This window comes from Bombyx mori, chromosome 25 (assembly GCF_030269925.1).
Source record: "Bombyx mori chromosome 25, ASM3026992v2".
Taxonomy (NCBI): Eukaryota; Metazoa; Arthropoda; class Insecta; order Lepidoptera; family Bombycidae; genus Bombyx; species Bombyx mori.
In genome coordinates this window covers 13,679,989-13,705,941 of record NC_085131.1, presented here as the reverse complement: position 1 = coordinate 13,705,941, position 25,953 = coordinate 13,679,989, and the positions used below count along the sequence as shown (strand labels likewise).

Below are 25,953 nucleotides of genomic sequence, written 5' to 3'. Positions count from 1 at the left end.
TAAAAAAAAAACAAAAAATAAGAACCACGCCCAAACAAAGCCGCATACGATTGAATTGAAAAAAATAAGAATTGAAAAAAAATAAGGCATAAAGTATGAAAAATGTATGCACCAGAGGTCGTTTAGCTCAGAATTTCTTAATTAAGCGGTTTTCGCATGAGTGTACCAGCCTCAATACAAACCGGGAGAAGTGGCGATTGCCCATGAGGCGCATAACATCTGCCCACAGCAATGATACTGGATGACGACCACGATCGACAAGAGTGATACGATAAGGAATACATAATATTGTATACAAACTTACCTTGGTGGGATTTCCGTTTGTTCGCCAGAATTATTAAAGGTCCAGTGGAAAGACACCAGTGCGGGGTTCGCATCTACAGAACAATGCAGAGATACTGTTTCATGCTTGAGGGCTCCAAATAGTTCTCCATCTCTTCGTTCAGCGCAAACAGGGGCATCTGTTTAGAAAATTAATATAGACAATGGCACGATTTCAATATTTTCTCTTACGCTGAATTTTTACTCACTATATAGACTTTAATTGTATTGTTAATCTATTTGTAGTTATATGTAGACATACTAATTGATATTGTAGGTAGTAATAATCCACAGGTACAATAAAAGCAACTAAAACTAAGGGGCTCATAATGTTGATGAATCTCAAATATTGAATACTGTTATATATATAGGTGTATGTATAGGTTTAGACAGACGGACTAACAAGTCCATTAAAAAAATGATTTTCTTCTTTTTTCATGTTCAAGAAAGTCACGTATGTCGGTTCATTTTATAATGATTTCTAAAGCCTACCAATAACCATAACAGTAGAGGCTAGAACCATCCTTTACTTTATGGTATTTTACTGATTTGGAAGATAAAAAATCTTTTTTTTTTTTTTTTTTATTGCTCTTATAGGCAGACGAGCATACGGCCCACCTGATGGTAAGTGGTTACCGTCGCTCTTGGACTTCAGCAATGCCAGGGGCAGAGCCAAGCCGCTGCCTACCGCTTAATACTCTCCAGAAGCCTCGTTTGAAGAAGGACATGTCATAGCGCTCGGGAAACACCGTGGAGGGGAGCTCATTCCATAGCCGGATGGTACGTGGCAAAAAAGATCTCTGGAAGCGCACTGTCGATGACCGCAGTGGCTCCAGGTAGTATCGTAATCGTCTTAGTCTCAACTTGTTAAAGTGAGGAATTAATAAAAATACTCCTATTACGGTATCTTTACCAATAAACAGAGATTTATTTTATAAACAATAAGACGAACGTGCTTCGAACTTCTACACAATCCGATAACTCCAATTAAAACTAAACAGGAAAACATCAGAGGGAAGTGTCGTCAATAAAGGTTCTTGTGTCACAAGTCAACGAGAGATCGTTATGAAACTGCAGCTGGGAGACAACGATTTTAATGGAACGAACTTTGGATCGAGCGGACGACTAAAGGAAATATTGATATCCTTTGGCTCGAGCTCAAATTGTTCTTTTTGATAATGAGCATTCAAAATATTGTTGATTTTTATGCAAGGAAGGAATCGGATGATGAGGAAAATAATTAAGTAGTTTCATCTGTATATTTCTTTCTATCTATGCATTTAGGAGATTTGCAGAAAAAATCTTCTAAGTTAGGTGAGGAAAAATTTTTAAAGAATTTGATGCTGAGTTGTTTTTTTTAAATAAAATACTCATCTTGAGTGGTTTTCGGTGACATAGTTTCATAAAAACTCTAATATAAACATAGTAGCCCACGCCTGAAGTTGTAGATGACAAACAGCATGATACTGCTGGACCACAAAGGTTTTGCTCTAGGACCTTATAGACTTGTATATTTCCTTGTCCTCAATTCAACAATGCAGAAAATGAAGTACCGAAATTACAAATTCAAAATTTGGAAGTTGATACCTTTTATGTTGTAAGCATCTTAACGAAGGATTTTTGGAAATTTCACTGCTAAGGGAGAACAACAAGACAATAACGATTTAATTTAAAAGTTTCAACTTTCATAGATCTGCTTCAGATTACAACTAAATGTACACACGCATATCAGGGCATTTAAAAAATTGAGTAAATTAAGGATTGAAGATTTATATGAAACTAGCCGTAATCGCCCGCTGCGCTGGGCATTTAAAATTAACATTATCATTTATTGTCATTATTATTAGGGAGTCCAACACTCATATAAATATTAGCCTATCCATTTTCTACAGGGATACCAAGTTTCAAGTCATACGGATGCATGGTTCAGTAGTTATAACGGAACATCCGTAAAAACAACTGAAGATTTATATATTAGTATAGATTTCAGCTATTTTTGAAGGAAGGAGCATGATATTCAATAATAATTTTCTTCCATAATGTTTAGGAAAAATATTACAAGTGATACAATTGTAATTAATCTAGTTTCCAGTAAAAAATCCCTAATGCACCCGTGCAAGGACAAGATGGGTCGCTCATTAATTTATATTTTTGAAGTAAACCGATTTGGCAAGTAAATTTTGTGTACGTGACCACTTCCCCCTAAAAGAAAAATTCTGTGCTTGAATAAATTTTGTGCACTACGAACCAACAACCGATTTCATCAAAATAGAAACACTATCGAGCACAAAAACATTACAAACAAAACCCTATTCCTATTAAATTAGTAAGTCGCATATCGGTGTTTCCTCAACACACCTAAAAACCGACTCGTTAGCGATTACCAAAATAATAATGTCATTCCGAACGCTTGGACCCCTTTTTCTGGGAATTTAACCTCTCTGGGGGTTTAAAGAAAAGGAGGGCAGGAAACCGCGGAGAAATTCTCAAACGTTGCACGATAAATTTAAGCTTCATTCTCAAAGGTTGCACAGGAGAATTTATGTGCAAGTTTTTAATGGATATTGTTGAGTTTGTTATTTAAGAAGTTTTAATGGGTTCCACTTCTAGTTTTGATCGTTTCCTGCTCTTGAAATTGGATGAGTTCGCCTCTTACTTCGTATGATCTTCATAATATGAAACCTGTGTTCGTTTTATGTTCAACAATTGCGGGTTAAGTAATAACGTTTAATATAGAAATATTATTATGAAAGTCATGAACTGATGTTAGCTTATAGTGACATACAAAAATGGGAACAAGAGTTGCTTGGAGCACGTAAATCTTATGGAAGATCACACACATACATGTATGGTGACTTGAAACCAAAGATCCTACTAGATAGCATTCTGATAGTTTAGAATGTCTAAAAAAATCGGTTGTCTGTAAAGTCGGTTTACTGACGATAGTTGAACGTGACAACGTCATAAGAAAATACTGATGGAATGGTTTCATTTTTCAATTATCGCAATTATCGTTGCTATAAACAATTGACACCACATTCACTTTTCACTGAACTTCATACTTGACGAAAACATGTACGCCTCAGAGCAAGGTAACGCCGGATGAGTCATGTTTTTTGGTGCGTGCAGCCGGCTCCATCGAACTATAAGACGTTGTCACGTCAAAAACATATTGAAAATAATAATTTACACATTGTTTTTAATATAATAATATTAACACACTGAATAACGATTATTTTAAAGCACTGATCTATGTTATACACCTATCCTAGAAATTAATTTAGAAGTACATTTTTAAGACTGGAAGGTCTGGAAATTGATACTACTGATTTAAGGCCCGCAAAAATCTTTCTTAAGCCATTCCCTGTTTTATGATTGTTAAAGACATACGTGCTAGCGCCTGTCTATTCAATAGAACAATTCAATATTTCATAGAAGTGAAAAGCAAGAAAAACCTAACATGCACTTATGAATATACTTGTAGAACAATGTAATATAAACACGCTTTATAGCCAACGACCGCGCCCAAATTTCACGAACATTGAAGATACGTGCTTCAGAATGTTTGTCAGGATTTTACTGACATTTAGCGGCCAACGTAACCAACCTATATATACTATGGGCTCTGTCCAGTATCTCCTAGACTTAAGGTAGCTGAAGTTATCAAAACTTGTACTACCATGAAATTGTATTTTGTTTACCAAGTAAATTGCTGCATTAACTATTGAAATATTGGCTCGTTAAGTAGATATATATTATGTATGTATATCATAATATTTATTTACATTATATTTATATACATTTTAGTTGATAGACCTATCAAAAAGTTAGTGACGTAGATAGATATACTTTAGTATCAGCTAATATGTAACACTCGATTAATGGCTATTGGAATCTACATAAATAATCGTTGATGCTTACATTGAAATACGAGAATCAAATATGTCATACATATACAAGATCAATAGCTGAACTAAACGCAGCTTGAACTAATAGCTATAGAAGTAGAATCAAAACTGAAAGAAGTTCCTATTGACTGTGACGCGGTTGATAAGAATTTTTAAAATTTCATTTTCAATCAATGGATAATGGAAGTAAAGAGCTAAGTAATTCCTTCATTATTCAAACTAACTTACATCGCACTAGCAGCGTCACCGGGTTGCTAGTTCCTTTTCCTTCACTGTTAGCAGCCATGCAGGTGTAGTCCCCAGCAGCTGCTCTAGTGACGCTCTGAAGGACCAAGCTCTGAGCACTAAGAATCACACCTGCTGCTTCGTTGTGGTAAATTTCAGAGTTCTGTACAAAGACAAATGAATATCAATATGAAGCTTACGGGGTATATTAGGTATGATAAGTTAAAAAAAGATCTCTACTGAAGATAGGACGTCTTGGACTTCTTGGCGGGAACGCGAGGAGTGAAGTTGTGCGATTTGTTTTTTTTGCCCTTGTAGGCAGACGAGCATACGGCCCACCTGATGGTGAGTGGTTACCGTCGCCCATGGACTTCAGCAATGCCGGGGCAGAGCCAAGCCGCTGCCTACCGCTTAATTTGTCTATTTAGTGTTTCTTCAGGTTAAAATGTGTAATAGCGGTGGTTTATTGACTGTTTAGCATCTGCGAAAGTGCACAAATGTAGGAAAATCAAACAAAGTCGCTGAACGTAACTTCTCGGGATCCTCCAAAAAGTCCACTGAAAAGTCTCAGTAAATGATCACCATTTTACTGAGATTACATTTCATACCATGTTATCTCATCTCATTTCATTTCACTTCATAATATTATCATTTTCTTAAAAATAAGAATATAAATTAAAATAAGACGACCTAAAGGTCTTAGTTACTAGCTCACAAAACCCCTTTAAAAAAAGGACGTCTTGTGAGCCTGCGTGGGTAGGTACCACTTTTTTATGAAACAGTAATGGGTTTCGGTTTGAAGTGTGTAGAACTCATATCTCAGGATTAATGCCGGCAATTACGTTTTTGATGTCTATGGACTCCGACAACCACATAACAAACGGTGGGTCATGAGTTCGTCTCACCGAATTAAGCCATAAATAAAAAATCTTACGTTACGGACGTTTTTTCCTGGTTAGGGTACAGGGCCGCATCATCCTATAAGGGACTTCATTCTAAAATTCTTGGTTTACTTATATTGAATATAAAGACTCTACCAGTATTCTTCGGGCAAGTGCCATTTTATTAAAGTAAGTAAGTTCCTAATACTTAAGCATTCACGAACGACTTCACGATTAAGAAATAACCTAGCGTAATAAAACTGAAACACGCAAATGTTGTTAATTCGCGTAATTACAGACAGGGCGTATTATGAGTGCATGCGGATAGGTACTATCAAATGACTATTTCTACCACGAAGCAGTCATGAATCCTGGTTTGTAAGGTAGAATAGTCGTTATCCAATAAAATCTAAACTGATGTTGTAAGCAAGAAAAAAAAGGTGCGTGTACTTATGTACGCGCGTAAGAAGTTATACTTTATTTTTATTAAATTTATTTCTTTTTTTTTATTTAACATTTTATCAATTTGAAAAAAGAATCGATTAAACAACATCCTCAAACACGCACATTGGACATCCCTTTTCTTGACATCGTATAAATTCGGTAATTCTCGGTACGGTTCGGAAAGTTCACCTGCGGCTATATTCAGACTCGCCAAGTTACATCGGTCGTATTGTAATGAGCGATTTAGTGGGCAACTTCATTCTGTTAATTTTGTGTCACGGTGCGCGCGCATCGTAAAATTTCACTCTCATCAATTTTTCATAACGCGCCTAAAAAGTATAACTTCAAAAATGATGCATTGCAGTGAATAAAATAAGCTACTAATTTTCTGAACAAAATACAGAGAGAATTTTGCAGTATGGGCATTAAAATGGTAGTCTAAACATGCACAAAGCAGCAATGCAAATATTTTCATAGCTGTTATAAATCGAGAACACAGGGGCACAGAGGAACGGTGCGATAACTACATACATCTGTGTAAATATCGGCGGCGCTGATGTTGTGAGCGAAATTGATCACCCATGATTAATATGGTGACCTAGTCCAGACTTAATGGAAATAAAAAAATTAAGTATAAGTATATAAGTTTCACTGCATTTTATTGAAGCATCTTCAAATGTTAATATTTCTATACGTTTTCAGGGGTTTCAGACATTTGCAGCTAATCCACTATAACCAAGAAAACGTTGAATTAACAATTGAATATCCAAAACAAGAAATGAATAGACAAAAATTGCTTTCTTTACATAATAATTTTATGTTTGTTCATCTCAATTAGTTTCCACTAATTATGCACACAGATTGACAATATTAATCTCATATTGAAAATTGTAGCTAGACCGCCCCATATATATATATTTTTAAATAGGTGGACGAGCTCATAGCTCACCCGGTGTTAAATGGTTACTGGAGCCCATAGACATCTACAACGTAAATGTGCCACCCACCTTGAAATATAAGTTCTGAGATCTCAATAATAGTTACAACGGCTGCCCCACCCTTCAAACCGAAACGCATTACTGCTTCACGGCAGAAATAGGCAGGGTAGTGGTACCTACCCGCGCAGACTCATACTACCACCAGTAAAAATAAGCCAATAGATATTCAAATAATATATAACGCTTAAAGTAAATCATTTAGATGTTCAAAGCAACTTATCCTATATCCAAAGCTTATTTCCGAATAAATGCAAGTGACTGAAAATCTAACTAAACCGACAATACGTCACTTTTAATCCTGTATTAGTAGCAACAATTTGAAGCAAATCCAAAAACTTTGGTCATGCGATTCCCTAACGAACACTCACAGCATTAAGAACTATTTTGGTATAAGCAAACTATCATAGTGTAGAACGTCACAAATACATTTAAAATCTATTTAGCAATACACAAGTTAGGTTTTAGGAAAAATACATTTAAGGTTTAATTTTCCGCAGCTACGGTAATACGGTAACGTAATAGTAACATTACATATCCGAAGCCTTGCTGCGGAAACTAATAGCCTTTGTGATCATGGAATGAAGTTCCAAATTTCTCTGGCTAGTTTTAGTTCCATAGTTTATCCAGCATGGCAATGTTACGAAGACTCTACTGCTATTGGCTTAAGTTCTAATTTCCTCTTGCTAGTAATACTCACATCGTGAAACCAAACAAGGCGATGTGTCTTCGGATTAGCCTTGACAGTGCACTCGAAATAAACGTCGTCCCCTTCCTTGATCTCGTCAGGGTTTAGGTTGGAGCCCATTTTCAGATCCACTATTGGTACATCTGTGGTAAAATATGGCTTAGGTTAGATAAGCAACGACCTTCATATATATATGAAGATATCAGAATAAGATTTGAACAATTTAATAAATTTAGCTTACTAGATAATTAGTTTTCTCACAGTATAATTGCCTATTTTCTGCCGTGAAGCAGTAATGCGTTTCGGTTTGAAGGGTAGGGCAGCCGTTGTAATACTTAATACTGTGATAATTGAGACCTTAGAACTTATATCTCAAGGTGGGTGGCGAATTTAAGTTGTAGATGTCTATTGGCTCCAGTAACCACTTAACACCAGGTGGGCTGTGAGCGCGTCCACCCATCTAAGCGATAAAAAAAATATGCGTTTACTAATTAAAAAGTATGAGTCTAGTCCACCTCAGGAGTCCAAGTTTCTCCTTGATACTTGTCTAGTTCTTGATTAGTAGATGATAGGTTCTTAATGGATATCTCTGATAAACCAAGATGGCAAACGAATTCTGCTACATACTTTACATTATTTCTAGTATTGACCTAGATTTTCCAAGTATTGTCCTTCTATTGTAATATCTCAAAACAAGAACAAGTAAAGAGACTTCTAAGCAAGAAACAAGCGTATAACAAACTTGTCAAATTACCAAGACAAGTTGTCAATTTGAGTCGAGATAGCACGAGCTCATAATTTTAATAACGCAAGTTTCTAATTGGAGAACTTTCGTCAAAAGATACGTTTTTTCTTTTTCTTCTTTTGAGCATCGTCAAAATTTTGTTTCTTCATTTGATTACTTAGTAGACTTTTGGGTGGTTTATTGGGAATCGTTTGGGATTTATCAATGCTACTCAAAATTTTATATGGAATATAAAAATCGATAAATTTCGGAGGTTTTAAATTTCGTAGATAAGTGCAGTTGTTTTAATCTTTTACTTATTTTCTAGATTTATTTTTGTGGTCACGGATAATAAATGAACATATTACCGAAGATTTTAAATAAGGATTATTATTGTTTATTCATTTAAACTATATATTTGATGCTCGAAAAAATAACTACATCTTTGAAAATAAGTAAAATAAGTCCTCATTTGCGTATTATAAGATCGTTTTGAAGATTATCTTTTGCATGTTTCAATTAAATACTTATCAGTGAAAATAAGATTACTAGACATCCAAATTCTTTAGAATTTTTAAATATTGTTTTCGTTATTAAGAACCCAATGAGACTCAAAACACTAAAGTCCTAGTTAAAATAACAAGCATAGGATTTTAGATTTCTGTTTCATTCTATAAACAACAATTTACTCACAGTGAACATTTAGTCGCCACTTGTCTTCAATTGCTGAATCTGGTATATGTTTGTTCTCGGCTCGGCAAGCTAGGTATTTCCCGTCATCTTCAACCCCTGGCACTAAACTCAAAACGCTTAGCGTCTCATTGTTCTCTGAGAACTGTGGGGCGAAATAATTCGTATAGTAAAATACAGGAGCTTAAGTTAAAATTTAGGAAATCTTCAGAAATCTCCAAACGCTCGAAGGAGGTTACACGTGATGCTAAGGCTGGCTGGTATTTTGCACAGAGAGTGAGTCTGGCTGTCCGAAAAGGTAACATAGCCAGTATCTTGGGAACTTTACCTCCTTCAAGCGCATTGGAAGATTTGTTCTACTGTGTGAATTGATTTATGTTAAATTATTTTGATTTATTATGTATTAATTAGGAGTGGCCTATTGGTTTAGATCCAAAAATAATAATTTAGGAATCACGTAGCATTTAGATGCCTAATTATGATTTATGTAACCATATAAAACCTTGTTCGAAGGCTCCAATAACGCTCTTCTAAATCCATCTAATACATACACCTTAGGCGAGCTATAATTAAATATTACACTAAAATACTAAAACACCTTATATAGTTTAAGCTAGCCTTTTTAATTTTCATTATATGTATTATTATTTTGTAACTTTTAGAATACGTTGCTGTGTTTAAAAATAGTTTTACACTCAAACCGTAAATATATTGCGTACAAAATTACACGAATAACTGATACGGCTTTAATGGTGAACGTAATTTATTAATTTATATTTTACAATTTTACACCTAATTAGTAAGAATTTTCATAAAAGTCTTAACAGACTGCAGTTAACATTAACAATTTTTTTGGTAGCGATAAATTATTAAACTAGCTCTCAATCTACTTAGTCGTAAACGGTTACAAAAGTCCATAGAGATCATAACGTGAATACAGACATAAGGCCGAAATTTCTATTTTATTTCAAAATGGCTGTCTCACTCCTTGAACCGGACCTTATGATTGCTCTGCAGAAATAGGCAGGAAACATCAAATATATCATATTAAACGTAATTTGAGGCGCTTTGAAATTATAACAAAGATAATTAATACTAATAATTACAAGGTAAAAGCTGCAAACGATACAATTGAAACAAAAAAATATAATAATAGAATCGCCTCAACGTTTAAAACAACGAACATAAAAGGCATCAGGACTCATTATTACACAGGAAACCGCAAAAATCTGAAAAGAATCTATTAATTAAAACACAATGGGAAACGACGTGAATGGAACAAAAGTCTGTGAAAACAGTTAACCTTGAGGTCAGGGTGGGGAGCAAGCGCGGGAAATTAAAACCATTAACATGATCGCTAAACTATTATTATTATTATATCCGAAATGGTCATGAAATATAAGTTTACTCAAGCATTTCACTCATTGACCTGGTCATAAGCCAAAATATAGTTTAATATCGACGAAAATGAAAAATTTCAATTTATTTTTCAATCCTATACTTAATAATGTTTAAAATAAACTAAAACAGGTTTTCAAATTCAATCCTTACTCTTCGTTTTGTATTTTATTTTACGGTCACCGTCCCGTCAACGTGTTTAATTCTATTATTATCAATTAAATATTTCATTAATTTACAAGGTAATCAAAAACAATTAGACCTGCTATTTGCAGCAAAATATACCAATATCCCGCTCCCTCGTCTTACAATGTCCTCATCCCCAAAAATAGAGCGCGCTTACGTTTTTTGCCATCCGCTTCAGCTGTCTATTGTTCTTCCACCAAGTGACATACGCCTCGGGCCGGGAGCCCGTCGTCTTGCACTCCACTTCGTACCTTTTGTCGGCCGATATTTGCTTCTCCTTCGTCAGGATCGTCACCGATATCGGCTTCACTGCAGAGGAAATTGAATTCGTTATAATGATCAGTCGGTTTCGCCTGTTCTGTTCCGGAACTCATTGTTCTCGGTGGCTTTTATAAACGCTCTGTGTTTTTCAGTTTAACGTCTAATTTGTTTGAGCGTTTCAATGTAACTTGGGAATGTTCCTGACAGTTTTTGATTTCGCGATTTCAATACAGACTTGTTTATTGTAGAATTTTGTGACAAAGGAAGGTGATTTTTCGCTATTCAAACTCTCGCAATAATAACTACCAGACCTTAATTCAAAATATTTATTAAGTCCAGTTCGCTTATTCCTCTCTCGGCAAGGTTGCCTGGAAGAGATCGCTTTCAGCGATAAGGCCGCCAATTCACGTCACCGACTTTATTTGTTTTATATGCTTACTCTGTACATATGGTGTTAAATAAAGTGTTATATTATTATTATTATTGTTCGCTACGATTTTCGTTTATACTCTAATGGGGTTTTATTTATTCATGACAATAGCACTTTAACCCTAAAATTAGTACTGTTTACTTTTATGACAAGTCATAAACTCACAATTAATGTCTAATATCAGGACTTTCGTTTCCGGTGGCGCCAGATTGGTGTTCGAAGCTTGGCAGACGAGTCTTGCGTTGAGGTGCTGACGACCCACGTTGGGGAAGGTCAGGGTGTTGACGGTTACTCCATCAGGACGCTGCTCAAATGAGTCGTCTATCACCGTGTTCTCCAGGTACCACGTTACACGAGGTCTTGGATTTCCTGTCGAGAAACTTTACGTCATTGTCGTTTTAACGGTGGTAGTACGTTTTGTAAATCGGCACTTATTTGATAGCCTGTTTTCGTGCAAAGCAACTATACGTTCCGGTTTGATGAAGCTTTGTCCAGACTGGCTGCAGTCACGCTGTGATATCTGTGAGCTCCTGTACAATTCAACACTAGGTTAAAGCCCTGCATTCCTCTGTAAGCCTGCAGCAGCAAAAAATATATTGAAAACCTAAAAATGATGATACTACAATCAGTGATAATTAAATTGCCTATAAAAAAAAACTTATCTTGCAACTAGAAATTCATCTACATTTCAAAAGACCACCAATTATCTCAGCAATTCATTCAAACAATCAAGTTATCCCACGACACAAGAGTCCAAAATAAGAAAAAAAATATGGGACAATAAAAAATTTATAATCTAAACCCCATCAATTAAAAAGCTGTGAAGACAATCTGTGGCCATAATAATTATGATACCCTTGAGTGCTGAACAATAAAACCGTCAAAAGCCGTAAAGGTCGCGGGTTCTCAACATATGGTGAGATAATATAAAAGTTAAAGGATTTGATTTCTTTAGCACTTTTTCTCTGTATTTACTGGTGGTAGGACCTCTTATGAGTCCGCACGGGTAGGTACCACCACCTCGCCTATTTCTGCCGTGAAGCAGTAATGCGTTTCGGTTTGAAGGGTGGGGCAGCCGTTGTAACTATACGAGACCTTAGAATTTATATCTCAAGGTGAGTGGCGCATTTACGTTGTAGATGTCTATGGGCTCTAGTAACCACTTAACACCAGTTGGGCTATGAGCTCGTCCACCCATCTAAGCAATAAAAAAAAAGTCAGAGAACTACTTGTTGAACTACTGAACAAATAATATTTGTTAAGAGTAATTATTGGATAAGTTAAAAACTCAGGTTTGCTCGCCATCAAGCAGTGTGAGTAGAATCGTTTTGTTTGGGTGTTGTGAAGCAACAAAAATTATGCTGTTCCGATTCGAGGCGTAGCTTATTAATTATATCTCTGCGAACTTCTAAATTTCGCTTAAATATTGTTTATAGGCTCAGTTACCTACTTAATAAGACATGACTTATGTAGAAAAATTACCATTAACTTCAGGTTTAAGCGGTATTCCCGTATATTCGGGAATTTAAACTCTTATCTCAAGCTGAATGTACGGTAAGCATAAACATAAAACATTTTTTTTATTGCCCTTGTAGGCAGACGAGCATACGGCCCACCTGATGGTAAGTGTTTTCCATCGCCCATGGACTTCAGCAATGCCAGGAACAGAGCCAAGCCGCTGCCTACCGCTTAATACTCTCCACAAGCCTCGTTTGAAGAAGGACATGTCATAGCGCTCGGGAAACACCGTGGAGGGGAACTCATTCCGTAGCCGGTACGTGGCAAAAAAGACCTCTGTAAACGCACTGTGGATGACCGCAGTGGCTCCAGGTAGTGTGGATGAACTCTACTCCGGTGGCGGGCGGTGCGATGGTAAAAACGAGACTTTGGTATCATCTCGAACAATTCCTCAGATCACTCCCCATGGAACATGCGGTACAAAATACAGAGGGAACCGAAGTCCTTGGCTAAGCTAAGCATTAATACTTGTTGGATTAATTAATTTGTATTTCTTAGGCGTAGCGTGTGAAGATAACGGACGCTTCCCAACTTTCAAACGTCTTACGAGAACTCGGGGATCTGACGTGTTAATACATTTTTAATTTTCTACAACTCGAAAAACCATATTAATATTAAATTTTGATCGCGATCTTTATGCTATCGTGGAGTGATTTCTAGACTACTTCTTCTCAAACTTCAACTACCGCATTCTGTTCTGTTCTGACTTCTGCCTAGTTACTCCAAGAAAAAAACGAAAATCATATGTGAAGACTCTTAAGACCAAAACGAAGAGTTGCTTTGTAACGTAAACAGGCAGCCTAACTTCACTATACGTCCGATTTAAAAGTCTAAGCTTGCCAAAATTTGGGAACCTCTGGAATCAAAATATAAATTGTCCATGACTTTGAAACAATACAAACACAAGTTTTTAATGACAAGAGTACGGACGTGTGGGCGTTTAGGAGGGCCATAATAACGTTCAATTATGTTTAGTTTGGTGTTACAAATGATTTACGCATCAAGGAAACAGAACTGGGTAAGTTACGAGTTATTTTCTCACGATATTTATGGATTCTTGCTAATGGATTGGCCCGTTTTTATGCTTATTGGGAAGCATCTAATGTATGGTTATTGAATAATATTTTGAGTGGAATTCAAGTGTGGGTAATATTTGTTTTTATTTGCATCTCATTTAATTTAGAATGTTTTATGTTCGATAAGAGTTGAGACTGGATTAGCTTGTGATAGAATGGAAGTTGCGTGGTTACTGGAGCTCATAGACCACCACGTGATTGAAAAATGAGATAAAAATCTCAGCTACATCCGAACCAATGAAATGTTGTCCTTCAATACGGAATGGGTATTACGATCCAAATAATCAGTGTTGTATCAATTGTCAAGATAGGAAATATAATTAAATAATACTAGTTACATTTATACAATAATATTAACGAACAGGGAGGGATTGAGGTATACAGAGTGAGGTTGCACCCTGCAAACATTGAACATAAATAAAATATGAATATGTGGCGGTAGCCATCAAAGAACACAAGATATTTGACAGATGCCTGAATCTCGCTTACGACATTTTCAAGATAAGCTTGCATATATACAAGCTCCGAACAACAACATTCGGACCGTCGGTCTACCGAGCAAAATATCACCCGCTCGGTGGAAGATCTTCCCTTTGTCGTATACCTACAAATATGATGATTCGATTTTTTGATTTGATTGAAAGATTGGATGCGGAAGGCAGAGGATCGTTCATTGTGGCGGACTATGGGAGAGGCCTACATCCAGCAGTGGAGAGATACAGGCCGATGATGATCACATGATAAATGATTCAACATATTCTTAAAGAAGTACTTTTATTCGGGCAAACATTCGTGTGATGAACAAATTTGTTTGTTTTTTGTTTGGGTGTTCATCATCTATATATTTAAACGTATATTTTGTTATCTAGTTTTCATAACACAGGAAATCTTTTTTTGGGGCCAGATGACCGTGCGTGATTTCTTCCCGAATATTTATGTATTTGTTCAAATATTTTGTTTAATGTAATTTATTATTATTAAATTCTTTATTTCAGATAACAATCCATATAAATGTTAGTAGCAGTTATTTCTTAAAACTAAGTTAGTAAGGACACAGCAATAAAAGAAAACAACAACACACATACTACATACGACTGCAATAGCTGCATTACGAGAAAACTTTGTGGACCTCTCTGCAATGATTCAGAAAAGGTCCATCTAACCTAGAGAATATCATGGCCAGGATACTGTTGGAGCCAGACCCTACCCTGCAGAGCAAGGACGCGCATCGCTTTCTTAATATGGCATAGAAATCGTCGGTGCGCGCCTCCGCATACATACATGCCCGATGCGCTGCAGAATCGAGGCAGCCCCAATTTGCATCGCACACAATTTTGTTTTATTGCATTAGTTTCATTGGGTGAAGTTTAAGGGCTACGTCGTATAGGTCGGAGACATTATAAACTTGAATATCTCAATCTGCTCGAGACGCTTGTCAACCTCTGTATTGATAACGGATTAAAAAGACAATGAATTGCTTTAATACAGTTTGCGAAGATATTCATTGTTTGGTGCATTAGTTGGAGTTATCTATACCTAAATATTAATACGCGAAGCAAAAACTTTGTATCCCTTTTTACGAAAATTGCGCGGACGGAGGAGCATGAAATTTTTCACACTTATAGAGAATATAGAGAAGAAGTGCACAATGCTAATATTTTTTTTAAATAATGCGTAAAAGATACATTAAATCAATAAAGAAAACATTACACAACTACATACCATATATTTGACGCACACACGCATGCATACTATTTATTGTCAAACTTTTGTTCTTGGCGTTTGTTGTCAAATTGAGAATAGATTAAATATTGTTTGTCTTTATTAATATTTTTCTATAGTGTAGCCTTGGCGAAATTTGTGATTATATAAGTATAAAATACAACCATAATAGTGTACAAACTTACAATCCCAATTAATTATAGTCGAATTTCGACTACTGCGGGACCACTAGTATTAAGAAACTTACCTCCTTCGACTTCGCAGATTAGCAATACGTTGGCCCCTTCATTGTATGGTTCGACTAATTTTGTTCGGTCTCTTCGTTTGGCATCGAATATCGTCGGACGATTTGGAGGCACTAAAAGAACATCAAACTTTAGTTTACAGGAAAATTATGTTTTTAAAGATCATCAATACAGCTATTTTTTTTTCTTTGACCTAACATGATTAAGGCTTCGATTATAAGATTGTGTGATAGGTAAATTCATTCGCGGTTTTAAGTTAAAAAATATTTTATCCAATTAAAATATATTTTCATGGGACATCGTGACTTCAAATAACGATTATGTACTTACTTATGACAGTAAAATTGACTTTTAGATTTCTTGTGGGCGAATTCTTGAAATCTACTCTACACCTGTAGACTCCTGCATCAGTGGCCATCACATTGTCCAGCATCAAGACTGCAGGCGTAGCGGTTCCTCTGAAGAATGCCCGGTTTGCGAACACGGTCGGCGAAGACCACAGCTTGGGCTGACTTTGTGACCGGCCACGAATGTCGTAGCTATTGCACATAAAATTAAGATGAAGCTGTTTAATAATTAACAAGAAAACATTAAAATGATTGGAGAGTATTTTTGTAGAGTTTTAAACGTAGTATAGAGTATTTTTTTATATTCTTTATTGCTCTTGTAGGCAGACGAGCGCACGGCCCACCTGATGGTGAGTAGTTACCATCGCCCATGGACTTCAGCAATGCCAGGGGCAGAGCCAAGCCGCTGCCTACCGCTTAATACACTCCACAAGCCTCGTTTGAAGAAGGACATGTCATAGCGCTCGGGAAACACCAAGTTATAAAGCAAGTAGAGTACACTGAAGTCCATGGGCGACGGTAACCACTCACCATTAAGTGGGCCTTATGCACGTCTATCTGAAAGGGCAATAAAAGTATGTTACCAAGGGTCTACAACCGCCAAACGGCAGTGACGAGTGGTAAAACGTATTAGGGGTAGATACCTTCTCCTTTTTTGAAGTCGGTTTAAAAGTAGAATATCCAGAAGTAGAATATCTAGAATCTATATAGAAGTAGAATCTCACCTATATAAAGGTTGATCTCCATCAGACTCCTTGAACCAGAGCACCATCACGACTTCGTCTTCTGAATGCAGAGGCTGAATGTCGCAGGGTAACGAAGCTTTCTTCCCCAGAACGCCTTGCACGTCCGATGTTGGCACTGTGAAAAATGAAATAACTCAATATTGTTTCCCTTTCAAAAGGCGACGATTTTCACAGACAAGTAAGTAAGTTTTTCTTATGTTAGGGTCCCTTGTGATCCACTATGGGTGGGTCACACCTCCTTGTCTCTTATGCAAAGCAGTAATGGGTTCCGTATTGAAGAATTAGAATTATCGCTATTGAGACTTTGACCTCATGTCTCAAGATGGTTGGCAACGTTATGATACCGGTTACCGCTTTACACCAGATAGGCCGTGATTCCATTCACTCATACAAGCTATGTAATAGTATACTTTTAGTTTTCAGTGAAACCCGGTCATGTTTTAATCTGAATATGGCTAAATATCTGACAAATAAGCATTTACTAAAACTACTTGCGTGCGATGTGACGTGAGTTAAATGCCACAGATGATGACAGTTTTTTTTTGATAACGCCATCTTGTTGTGTCTTTAAAGCGGTCAGTTGCCCTCAATTAAGAAAACTAGTATTATTATTCACCAATAGATGTCGGGAAGAGTTGATTATTGAAAACACGAATAAAACAACATTTTCTGAAAATAAATCGTAGCTAGATCGATTTATCGCCCCCTAAATCCCCTGTATACTAAATTTTATGAAAATCGTTGAAGCTGTTTCCGAGATTCAGATTATATATATATATATATATTATACTAGCGACCCGCCCTCGCTTCGCTTCGGAAACATTAAATTTTATTATTGACCAGGTGAGCTGTGAGTTCGAGACGCATGAAATCAAAAAAAAAAAAAAAAAAAGTAGCCTATGTTCATCAGGGACAATGTCGGCTTCTAATGGAAAAAGAATTTTTCAAATCGGTCCAGTAGTTTCGGAGCCTATTCGAAACAAACAAACAAACAAATCTTTCCTCTTTATAATATTACTAGCGACCCGCCCTCGCTTCGCTTCGGAAACATTAAAACAAACATGAAACCAAAAAAAAAAATTAAAAAAAAAAATTAAAAAAGTAGCCTATGTTCATCAGGGACAATGTCGGCTTCTAATGGAAAAATAATTTTTCAAATCGGTCCAGTAGTTTCGGAGCCTATTCGAAACAAACAAACAAACAAATCTTTCCTCTTTATAATATTAGTATAGATATAATATTATTAAGTATAGACAAGAATTGCTCGTTTAAAGGTATAAGATAAGATAAGATTATAAAAAACCCTTCCCAGAAATGACCACTATACCGTAGTGCCTCTTCATATATTATGAATATAATAATCATCTCTTTAAAGAACACCTTCTTATTTATTTCTCTTGTTTCGAAATTTCAAGTCAAGTTCATGAAGCACTTTGTTGAAAACTAATTACGAAATTCGGATTGAACAGACATACTACAAAACAAAGTTCATAAAAACGTGGTAATAAAAGGAGACAGAAAAAGGTCATTTGTCAACTTCGTCGTAGGACGAGCTCATTCTAGAGACTACAAAAATGATTTCTGGAAATTCATTCTAGAAGAAATTTAGTAAATGTTCAATGTGTTTTTAATTGTACTAGTGGTCCCCCAGTAGTCGAAATTCCACTTTAATTAATTGAAATTATAAGTTTGTACACTACTATGATTCTATTGTCAAATTCTATAACCACAGATTTCGCCAAGACTATGTACACTCGGTAGGCAGCGGCTTGGCTCTGCCCCTGGCATTGCTGAAGTCCATGGGCGACGGTAACCACTCACCATCAGGTGGGCCGTATGCCCGTCTGCCTACAAAGGTAATAAAAAAAAAAAAAAAAACTTTTGATAAATATTAATAGAGACAAACAATATTTGATCTATTCTCAATTTGACCACAGACAATAAGCAATAAGAAAAGTTTGATAATGAACAAATAGTATGCATGCGTGCGTGTGTGTGTCAAATACATGGTAGGGTGTCTAATATTTTTTTTAATTGATTTATTGTATTTTTATGTATTATTTAAAAAAAAATTGACATTCTGCATTCCTTCACTATATTCTCTATAAGTGTGGGAAATTTCATACTGCTCCGTCTGCCTAATTTTCGTAAAAAGGGGTAGAAAGTTTTTGCTTCACGTATTAATACAAGTATATAGATAATTCGACAAGCTAATAATCCAGCTGTCATGTATAAAATGATAAATCGTGTCCACATAAAAAAAAACCCCTCCACCTTCGAAAATAAAACAAAAGAAACCTTTTGCAAGTTTTCAATAAAAAAAACTTCCTGTACTCTTAAGATAAGAACCGGAAAAGGTCAAATTAAACAGCCTTTCTCGATCATAAAGTTCTACTGCGTAGGACGCATAGACCGTCTATCTATCAAAGAAACAAAAATTAAAATTAATTTCCATAATAAAGTAAAATCGTTTGATATATTTTTTTTAAATTGAATGGTAATAAAAGTGTTCTGCTGAATATTGCATTACTAAAATATTTAAATATAATTATTTAAATGTCGTTTGATGAGTGTTTACTGATTTATAGAGCCGAGACGTGGACAATCCCATTGCGGCTAGTCCTCAGCACAAGGTCGTTCAGCGAGCCATGGAAAGATCCATCCATGCTCGGGTTATAAGCTATTGCATAGCTTTGAGCGCGTCGACCGAATCAAGAAATTCCGTAACGAAAATAAAACTTAACACCCCCACTCCGCTTACCATGTAGCTCGCGTTCAACACATTCACACGTTGTGCTTGTGTAGTGTTTGTGAATAAGCGCGCGGCGTGACTTCGCACTGCCTGCACATCATGATAAGTCTGCCCATCTCTCTCTCGCGCGGTCTTGCTTATGAGTGTGAAGGGGACAGTTAATGTTTTTCTTTTGTTAATGTTTATAAATATAGTGTGGTCTTATGTTATTATTGTTTTAATATTACAATATTATTGTCTAATTATAATTGCCTAAGTTGATAAAAAATGCTATGCAAAAGATTTACCGCGGTAGTCCCTGAGTGCCACACGCTTTTTTCTCTGAAGGATAAAATCAGGAATGACGGATGAATACGACAGAGAACTAAAGTCAAAGGCAGTGAGTGGGCGGTTCATATATTCCGTAGAACTGACGATCGTTGGAGCAAACAGCTTCTCGAGTGGAGACCGCGCAGCGGAAAACGTAACGTAGGAAGCCCCTTGTCTAGGTGGTACGATGACATCGGAAGGGTGGCCAGCAAGTGGTGCAAGAGAAAAGCTGAAAACCTCAGTGGTGTGGATTGAGAGTTGCCTATGTACAGCAATGGACGATTGTCGGCTGATGATGGGTGTTTTAACAAACGTAATCACAGTAAATTATTGTAAAGTTCTATTTAAATAAAAATATCATGTTGCTATTCTCTAACACCCAGATAATTCTTTGAAATAAGAAGAATGTATTTGATAATGTAAGTAAGTATGAATGTAAGTGATAAAAAAAAGTCTTTCCAAATGCCTTTGAGCAAGGTTTTTGTTTAATTCGAAACACCATGTTCACGATCCGTCTGGCATTAGACGGTTACCGTAACTAATAAACATTACAACGTAATTGGAACTATATTATTATAATAAATAAAAAAAAACTTGAAAATTATACAAGAACCTCACAAAAGGATTCAAACTGTTGATTGACCAAGGATACTCGTTTGGTGGAAGGCCTTTACTGTCACTGAAAGATTTCACTGAATTTATAACATTTCCTAATATGCCAAGGAAATGTTAGTTCTATAAACGATATAATAAGAAAGCTTTTTTAAGCTATTGCATAGCTTTTATCGCGGGCCTTGAGCGCGGTAACTAAATCAAGAAATTCCGTAACGATAATAGCCTGACACCCCCACTACGCCTACTATGTAGCTCGCGTTCAACACATTCACACGTTGCGATTGTGTAGTGTTTGTGAATAAGCGCGCGGCGTGATGTCGCACTGCCGCATGCACAGCATGAAAAGTCTGCCCGTCTCTCCCTCGCGCGGTCTAGGTTATGAGTGTGAAGGGGACAGTTAATGTTTTGCTTTTGTTAATGTTTATAAATATAGCGTGGTCTTATTTTATTGTTGTTTTAATATTAAATTATTATTGTCGATTTATAATTGCATAAGTTGATAAAAAATGCTATGCAATAGATTTACCGCGGCAGTCTCCGAGTTCCACACGTGTTTTTTTTTATTGAAGTAGCTGCAAAAAGTCCAAAACGCAGTTCACGAAAGTTCGCAGTAGTTTCAGAAGAATCTATTAAGAAACTCGCATGAAACATTATTTACATGAATTAAAATAAATTTTATAAGTTAAAGTAAAAAAGGTATTGTTAAGCGACGAATCATCACTTGCTATAAAAACAAGAACTGAAAACAAATTATTCGAATCCCAAACGAAGACAAAAAATCTCGTCTATATCCAAAGATAAAAGGCTTAGTAGTGCTGTAAGATATAATATTTTGATCGTCCAATAAAATGGAGAAAATTGCCTGAATTCTAGCAAATGAAACTAAAAACGTTGCTGCTCCTGAATCGAATCACGTCTTCCGTATTCCGTCGTTACTGTATGTTTTTATATTGATACAAAAGCGCCAGTTTTTTTTCGTTTGCCTTTATATAGTTTCCGAAACTGGTCATATTGAGGCTAATTTGGAACATTGGCGATGTCAGAAATCGATGTTGTATAGAAAATTAGAAGCGTTTTATTTTGGTTGGTAGTTACGTGGACCGTGAGAGGAAATTGATGGCGATGCTTTTGTATTATTAACTTTTCCAGGACACAAATCTTTTTTTGGTTAAAACATCATGACATGAAGTCTATTGCGTTGAAACAACCGTCGTAACCCTCTAACCGTACCTACCTGTACCAAAATGCAATGCAAATGGCAAGGCTTGCAATCCTTATTCTTACCTTATCTCCCAAAAATTAAAGATACATTGTGATTATTTTGATTAGGTACTCAATTAAATTTAACAAACGCAAACTTTCCGGAAACTGTAAAGAATATTGAATTACAAATTCTGTATTGATTTCGATGGGGTGAATTTTAAATCGAACACAATTAGGGTTGTCCTTTTATTAATATTCACGAAGACATTCGATAGACTTGTTGTTTGTATCGATGGTGATCATATCGATATTCTCCATTTCGTTACTTTTAATACTCCCATATTTTAGTGTTTTTCCTAATATTAGCGATATGTATGTTTTGCTTCCTATGGGCTCCAAAAAAGGGTTATTATCAGGTGGGTCATGAGATAATTGCCGATCTGTGTTAATCTTAAAAAGCTTTAAATTAAGTGGGTTATAGTTAGCCCTTGCTGACGAACTACTTCCACAAAGAAGAAATAATAGGGTACCAAAAATAAAATTCGCAAAAATAGACCAGAGATTAATTGTAGTACGTATTGTCAGCACGCGCAGTTAGATATTAGCTTTGCGAAGTAATCGTAGGGTCTATAAAAGTTAAGAATCTTGAGACTTCTGTTCAATATCGTTTAGGTCAAAGGACCTTTGCAACTAAAACCTGGCGGATCGGACATTTTTAATTAATTATAAAAAGATTCTCGTTCACAAATTTGTTCCAAATCATTAAAAGATTCAAATTGAGTATAGCCTCATTCCTTTCATATCTTTAAGACGGTAATTAACCTTTATCGGACGAAACTGCTTTCCGGTTAGTGATAAAGTTGTTTTAATAAAAGCATTTCTATAAATAACGTTTTTAATGCTCTCCGATAGCTTAATTTAATTTTGATAAAGCATATTTGAAGAGCCGATATTAAAGGTCTCAAATAAAAAAAATCTAGCGTCAAAAGTTGTCGGAACCTATCTACATCATACTGTTAATTCGTCGCCGTTTTTAACATATTGAGTCTTATTTGTATTAGAATAATGATTAATAGGAGAGATTGTTAGTTTATACTCACAATATGTTCCAAAATTAGAATAATCGAGTAGAATGCTGTGTATGCAATAACTTTTCAAATTAAATTATTAAACTTTAGATAATTATATTTACGAAGAACTGCCACGATGAAAGAACATCTAACAGTATTTTTTTTCCTGCCTATTCGTTGGTAGCCTATGGGGCTATTCCATCTACGTCCGGACTGGTAGATAAGCTCACGGGCTCAACCTGAGAGAATTTACTAACAATAGCTCTAGTAAGAGTAGTGCGTCGCAGAATTTACTACCGGATCGGAATCGCAACCCACTGAGAATATCCGGCGACAAATTCAGTGGGCTGTATCTATGGGTTAGTTCGCTCGTCGAACTCTTACGACGAATACTTACTTCATCACAACTATTTGAAATTTGGAAATTTTTACTGGTGGTAGGACTTCTTGTGAGCTCGCACGTCCACCCACCGCCCTGCCTATTTCTGCCGTGAAGCAGTAATGCGTTTCGGTTTGAAGGGTGGGGCAGCCGTTGTAACTATACTTGAGACCTTAGAACTTATATCTCAAGGTGGGTGGCGCATTTACGTCGTAGATGTCTATGGGCTCCAGTAACCAATTGACACCAGGTGGGCTGTGAGCTCGTCCTCCCATTTAAGCAATAAAAAAAAGTTAAATGAATTTATTAAAATACAAAAGCCATCAACATCAATATCCCAACCCTAGTCTTCAGTCACAAAAAAGTTTCAGTAGCCAATATCTCGATTTACGTAAACTTTGGAATTGAATTAATATTGAAACTAACGAGACTCGTCAGATAAATCTTTATCGAAGTATTTAATGGGTTTATGAACTTCAAATTGTATGCGACTTGTTTCGGTTCCCTTTGTTTGAGTGTACATAAAATACGTGCTATATAACACTCAAACTTCAATAATATCTTGAAAGCTTTTGCAGTCAATGTTGAGAAATATTTGGGATTCACTAGGTGTCGTTGCGTGCAACCTTTTTGACAGAACATACGACTAGACATAGACTAAAACAGAGACTTGACTGGTGATTTAAAAAAAAAACAAAAAAAAAGAAATGGAACGAAGACAAACGCGACTATCAGTGGACATTACTTTCAATGCCTTCTTAAAAGACACATAAGTCGTCGTGGCCTAAAGGATAAGACGTCCGATTCATTCGTGCTGAGCGATGCACCGGTGTTCGAATCTCAGGCACCCGCCACCAATTTTTCTAATGAAATACGTTGTTGTCTACTTGTTTTTTTTCTTTTTTTTTTTTTTTTTTTCTTGCGTACTTAGTTGGACGAGTTCACAGCCCACCTGGTGTTAAGTGGTTACTGGAGCCCATAGATATCTACAACGTAAATGCCGCCACCCACCTTGAGATATGAGTTCTAAGGTCTCAGTATAGTTACATCGGCTGCCCCACCCTTCAAACCGAAACGCATTACTGCTTCACGACAGAAATAGGCGGGGTAGTGGTACCCGTGCGGACTCACGCAAGGCCTACCGCCAGTATTTTTAACTAATATAACTACCAATTATTATTAACTAATAATAATATATATGACTGCGGAAAAGGGACACAGCATTACTCAAATATTAATTATCTAATTAGCCTGAGAAATGTATTTTTTTAATTGTGTTCGTCACTAAACCTAATAATTTAATTAAACACAACACCAGTCAACTCCATTATTAAAATTCTTATAACATACAAATACTTTATAAATAAATATGATTGTCAATCTCATTTTTACAATACAATAAATGAAAGCCGGAAACACAATACATCGTGGGAACCACCGCATATACCCATTAAAAAAACCATGTAGGTGTCATTTTCCATTATACAGAATCTATTCACTGACGGATTTGTTGGGATTTATTCTTTTTGTGTTTTTTTTTCTTCTATTATTATATTTTTTTAGAGAACGTTGTATTTGTGTGTGGATCATGGACCGAAAATCTCAATAAATCTGCTACCGGTTGTGAGCTGATTTCGACATTAATGCAAAAAATCCTTGAATATTTTTTTTGTACTTATGATAAATCAATGGTATAATCTAAACAGTAGTTGACTGTTAGATTTAGTATTTGTATTGTAACAGAGTGGCTGATGGTGTGGTTCTTTGTTAGAATGGTCATAACCTGAATTCTATCATCCGACTTGAGACATTAGGTCGAAATTACAATGAGTCAGCTAACCCATTCCACTAATCAGGCCGTAATGTACTAAGGTAGACAGTGGTACTAAGATATGTGGCATCAAAGCACTTTTAACATACTATTCAAGGTCAGAGAGGGATGATATATTATTTCCAGCGAGGGAAATAATTTAGGTATATTCTTAGCATGAAAAAGCTGTTCAAATCAGAATAGACTATCATTAAATAACGTCCTCTGGCTTGTTCATATTTTGAGATTAAAAACAAACGAATATAGACTTAATTGTAATACTATACGCTTTTTTTATTTTTAGGCTGCTAAAAATAATAAAATTTAAACAATTTTTATCTCGTAATGAATAGCCAGCCTAAGAGCTTTGTCGAGCGAGTGATTTATTCAAAAAAGATAATAAAAACGAGTTTAAAAATTCATGTGCTCTTAATATATTTGAAAGATTAATCGTCAAATCCCAATAGATAAATTTGAAATTTATTGCATTTAATCTGCATTGTGATCAGAAATTATCGTTAATAATAGAGAGAGGACGTGTGATGAGCTCGCATGGGTAGGTACAGCCATTCTGTTTATTATTACTGCGAAATAGCCAGAATTTTACCAGTATTTTTGAGACTGCCGCCATTCGAGTATGTCTCAAGACTGACAGCGGCATAGATGCTATGGCATAAAACCTATCCCGGAACACCACCAGCGGCATAGGTCGGGTGGCCTGGTAGGGCCACCGTACCGCGGAGACCGGCGTCGTTGGTCGTCTACTAGCGCCCCACGTCCCGTCAGGCGTCTTAGGGTGGCGCCGCGAGTCTGGTTCTAGTGTCGACCAACTCTGACCGAGTTCTGACCCCGGACGGAGATCAGACGTCTGGTATATAAGAGTGCAGGGGAGTCGTTTAGTGCGATAGGATTTTGGGCCCGCGGTCTGCTCCCAAAATCTGCAGATTGTCAAGTACTACATACCCCACGCCTCCCTAGGCCCGGGAACCTCGTACGAGGTTCGGAAAAGG

At 36.2% G+C, this 25,953-nt stretch overlaps 1 protein-coding gene across 1 annotated transcript in view; it reads right to left on the bottom strand.

Moving 5' to 3' along the window:
• LOC101743630 (hemicentin-1) overlaps positions 1 to 25,953 on the bottom strand; it is a 267,371-nt gene that overhangs the window by 17,063 nt on the left and 224,355 nt on the right. Inside the window, exons 5-13 of the mRNA XM_038020266.2 lie at positions 16,785 to 16,920; positions 16,043 to 16,251; positions 15,715 to 15,825; positions 11,317 to 11,520; positions 10,618 to 10,769; positions 8,880 to 9,021; positions 7,475 to 7,605; positions 4,458 to 4,617; positions 305 to 461 (exon numbers count right to left, since the gene is read on the bottom strand). Of these exons, the coding sequence (XP_037876194.1) occupies positions 305 to 461; positions 4,458 to 4,617; positions 7,475 to 7,605; positions 8,880 to 9,021; positions 10,618 to 10,769; positions 11,317 to 11,520; positions 15,715 to 15,825; positions 16,043 to 16,251; positions 16,785 to 16,920 (1,402 nt within the window). The remainder of the gene's footprint in view (positions 1 to 304; positions 462 to 4,457; positions 4,618 to 7,474; positions 7,606 to 8,879; positions 9,022 to 10,617; positions 10,770 to 11,316; positions 11,521 to 15,714; positions 15,826 to 16,042; positions 16,252 to 16,784; positions 16,921 to 25,953) is intronic.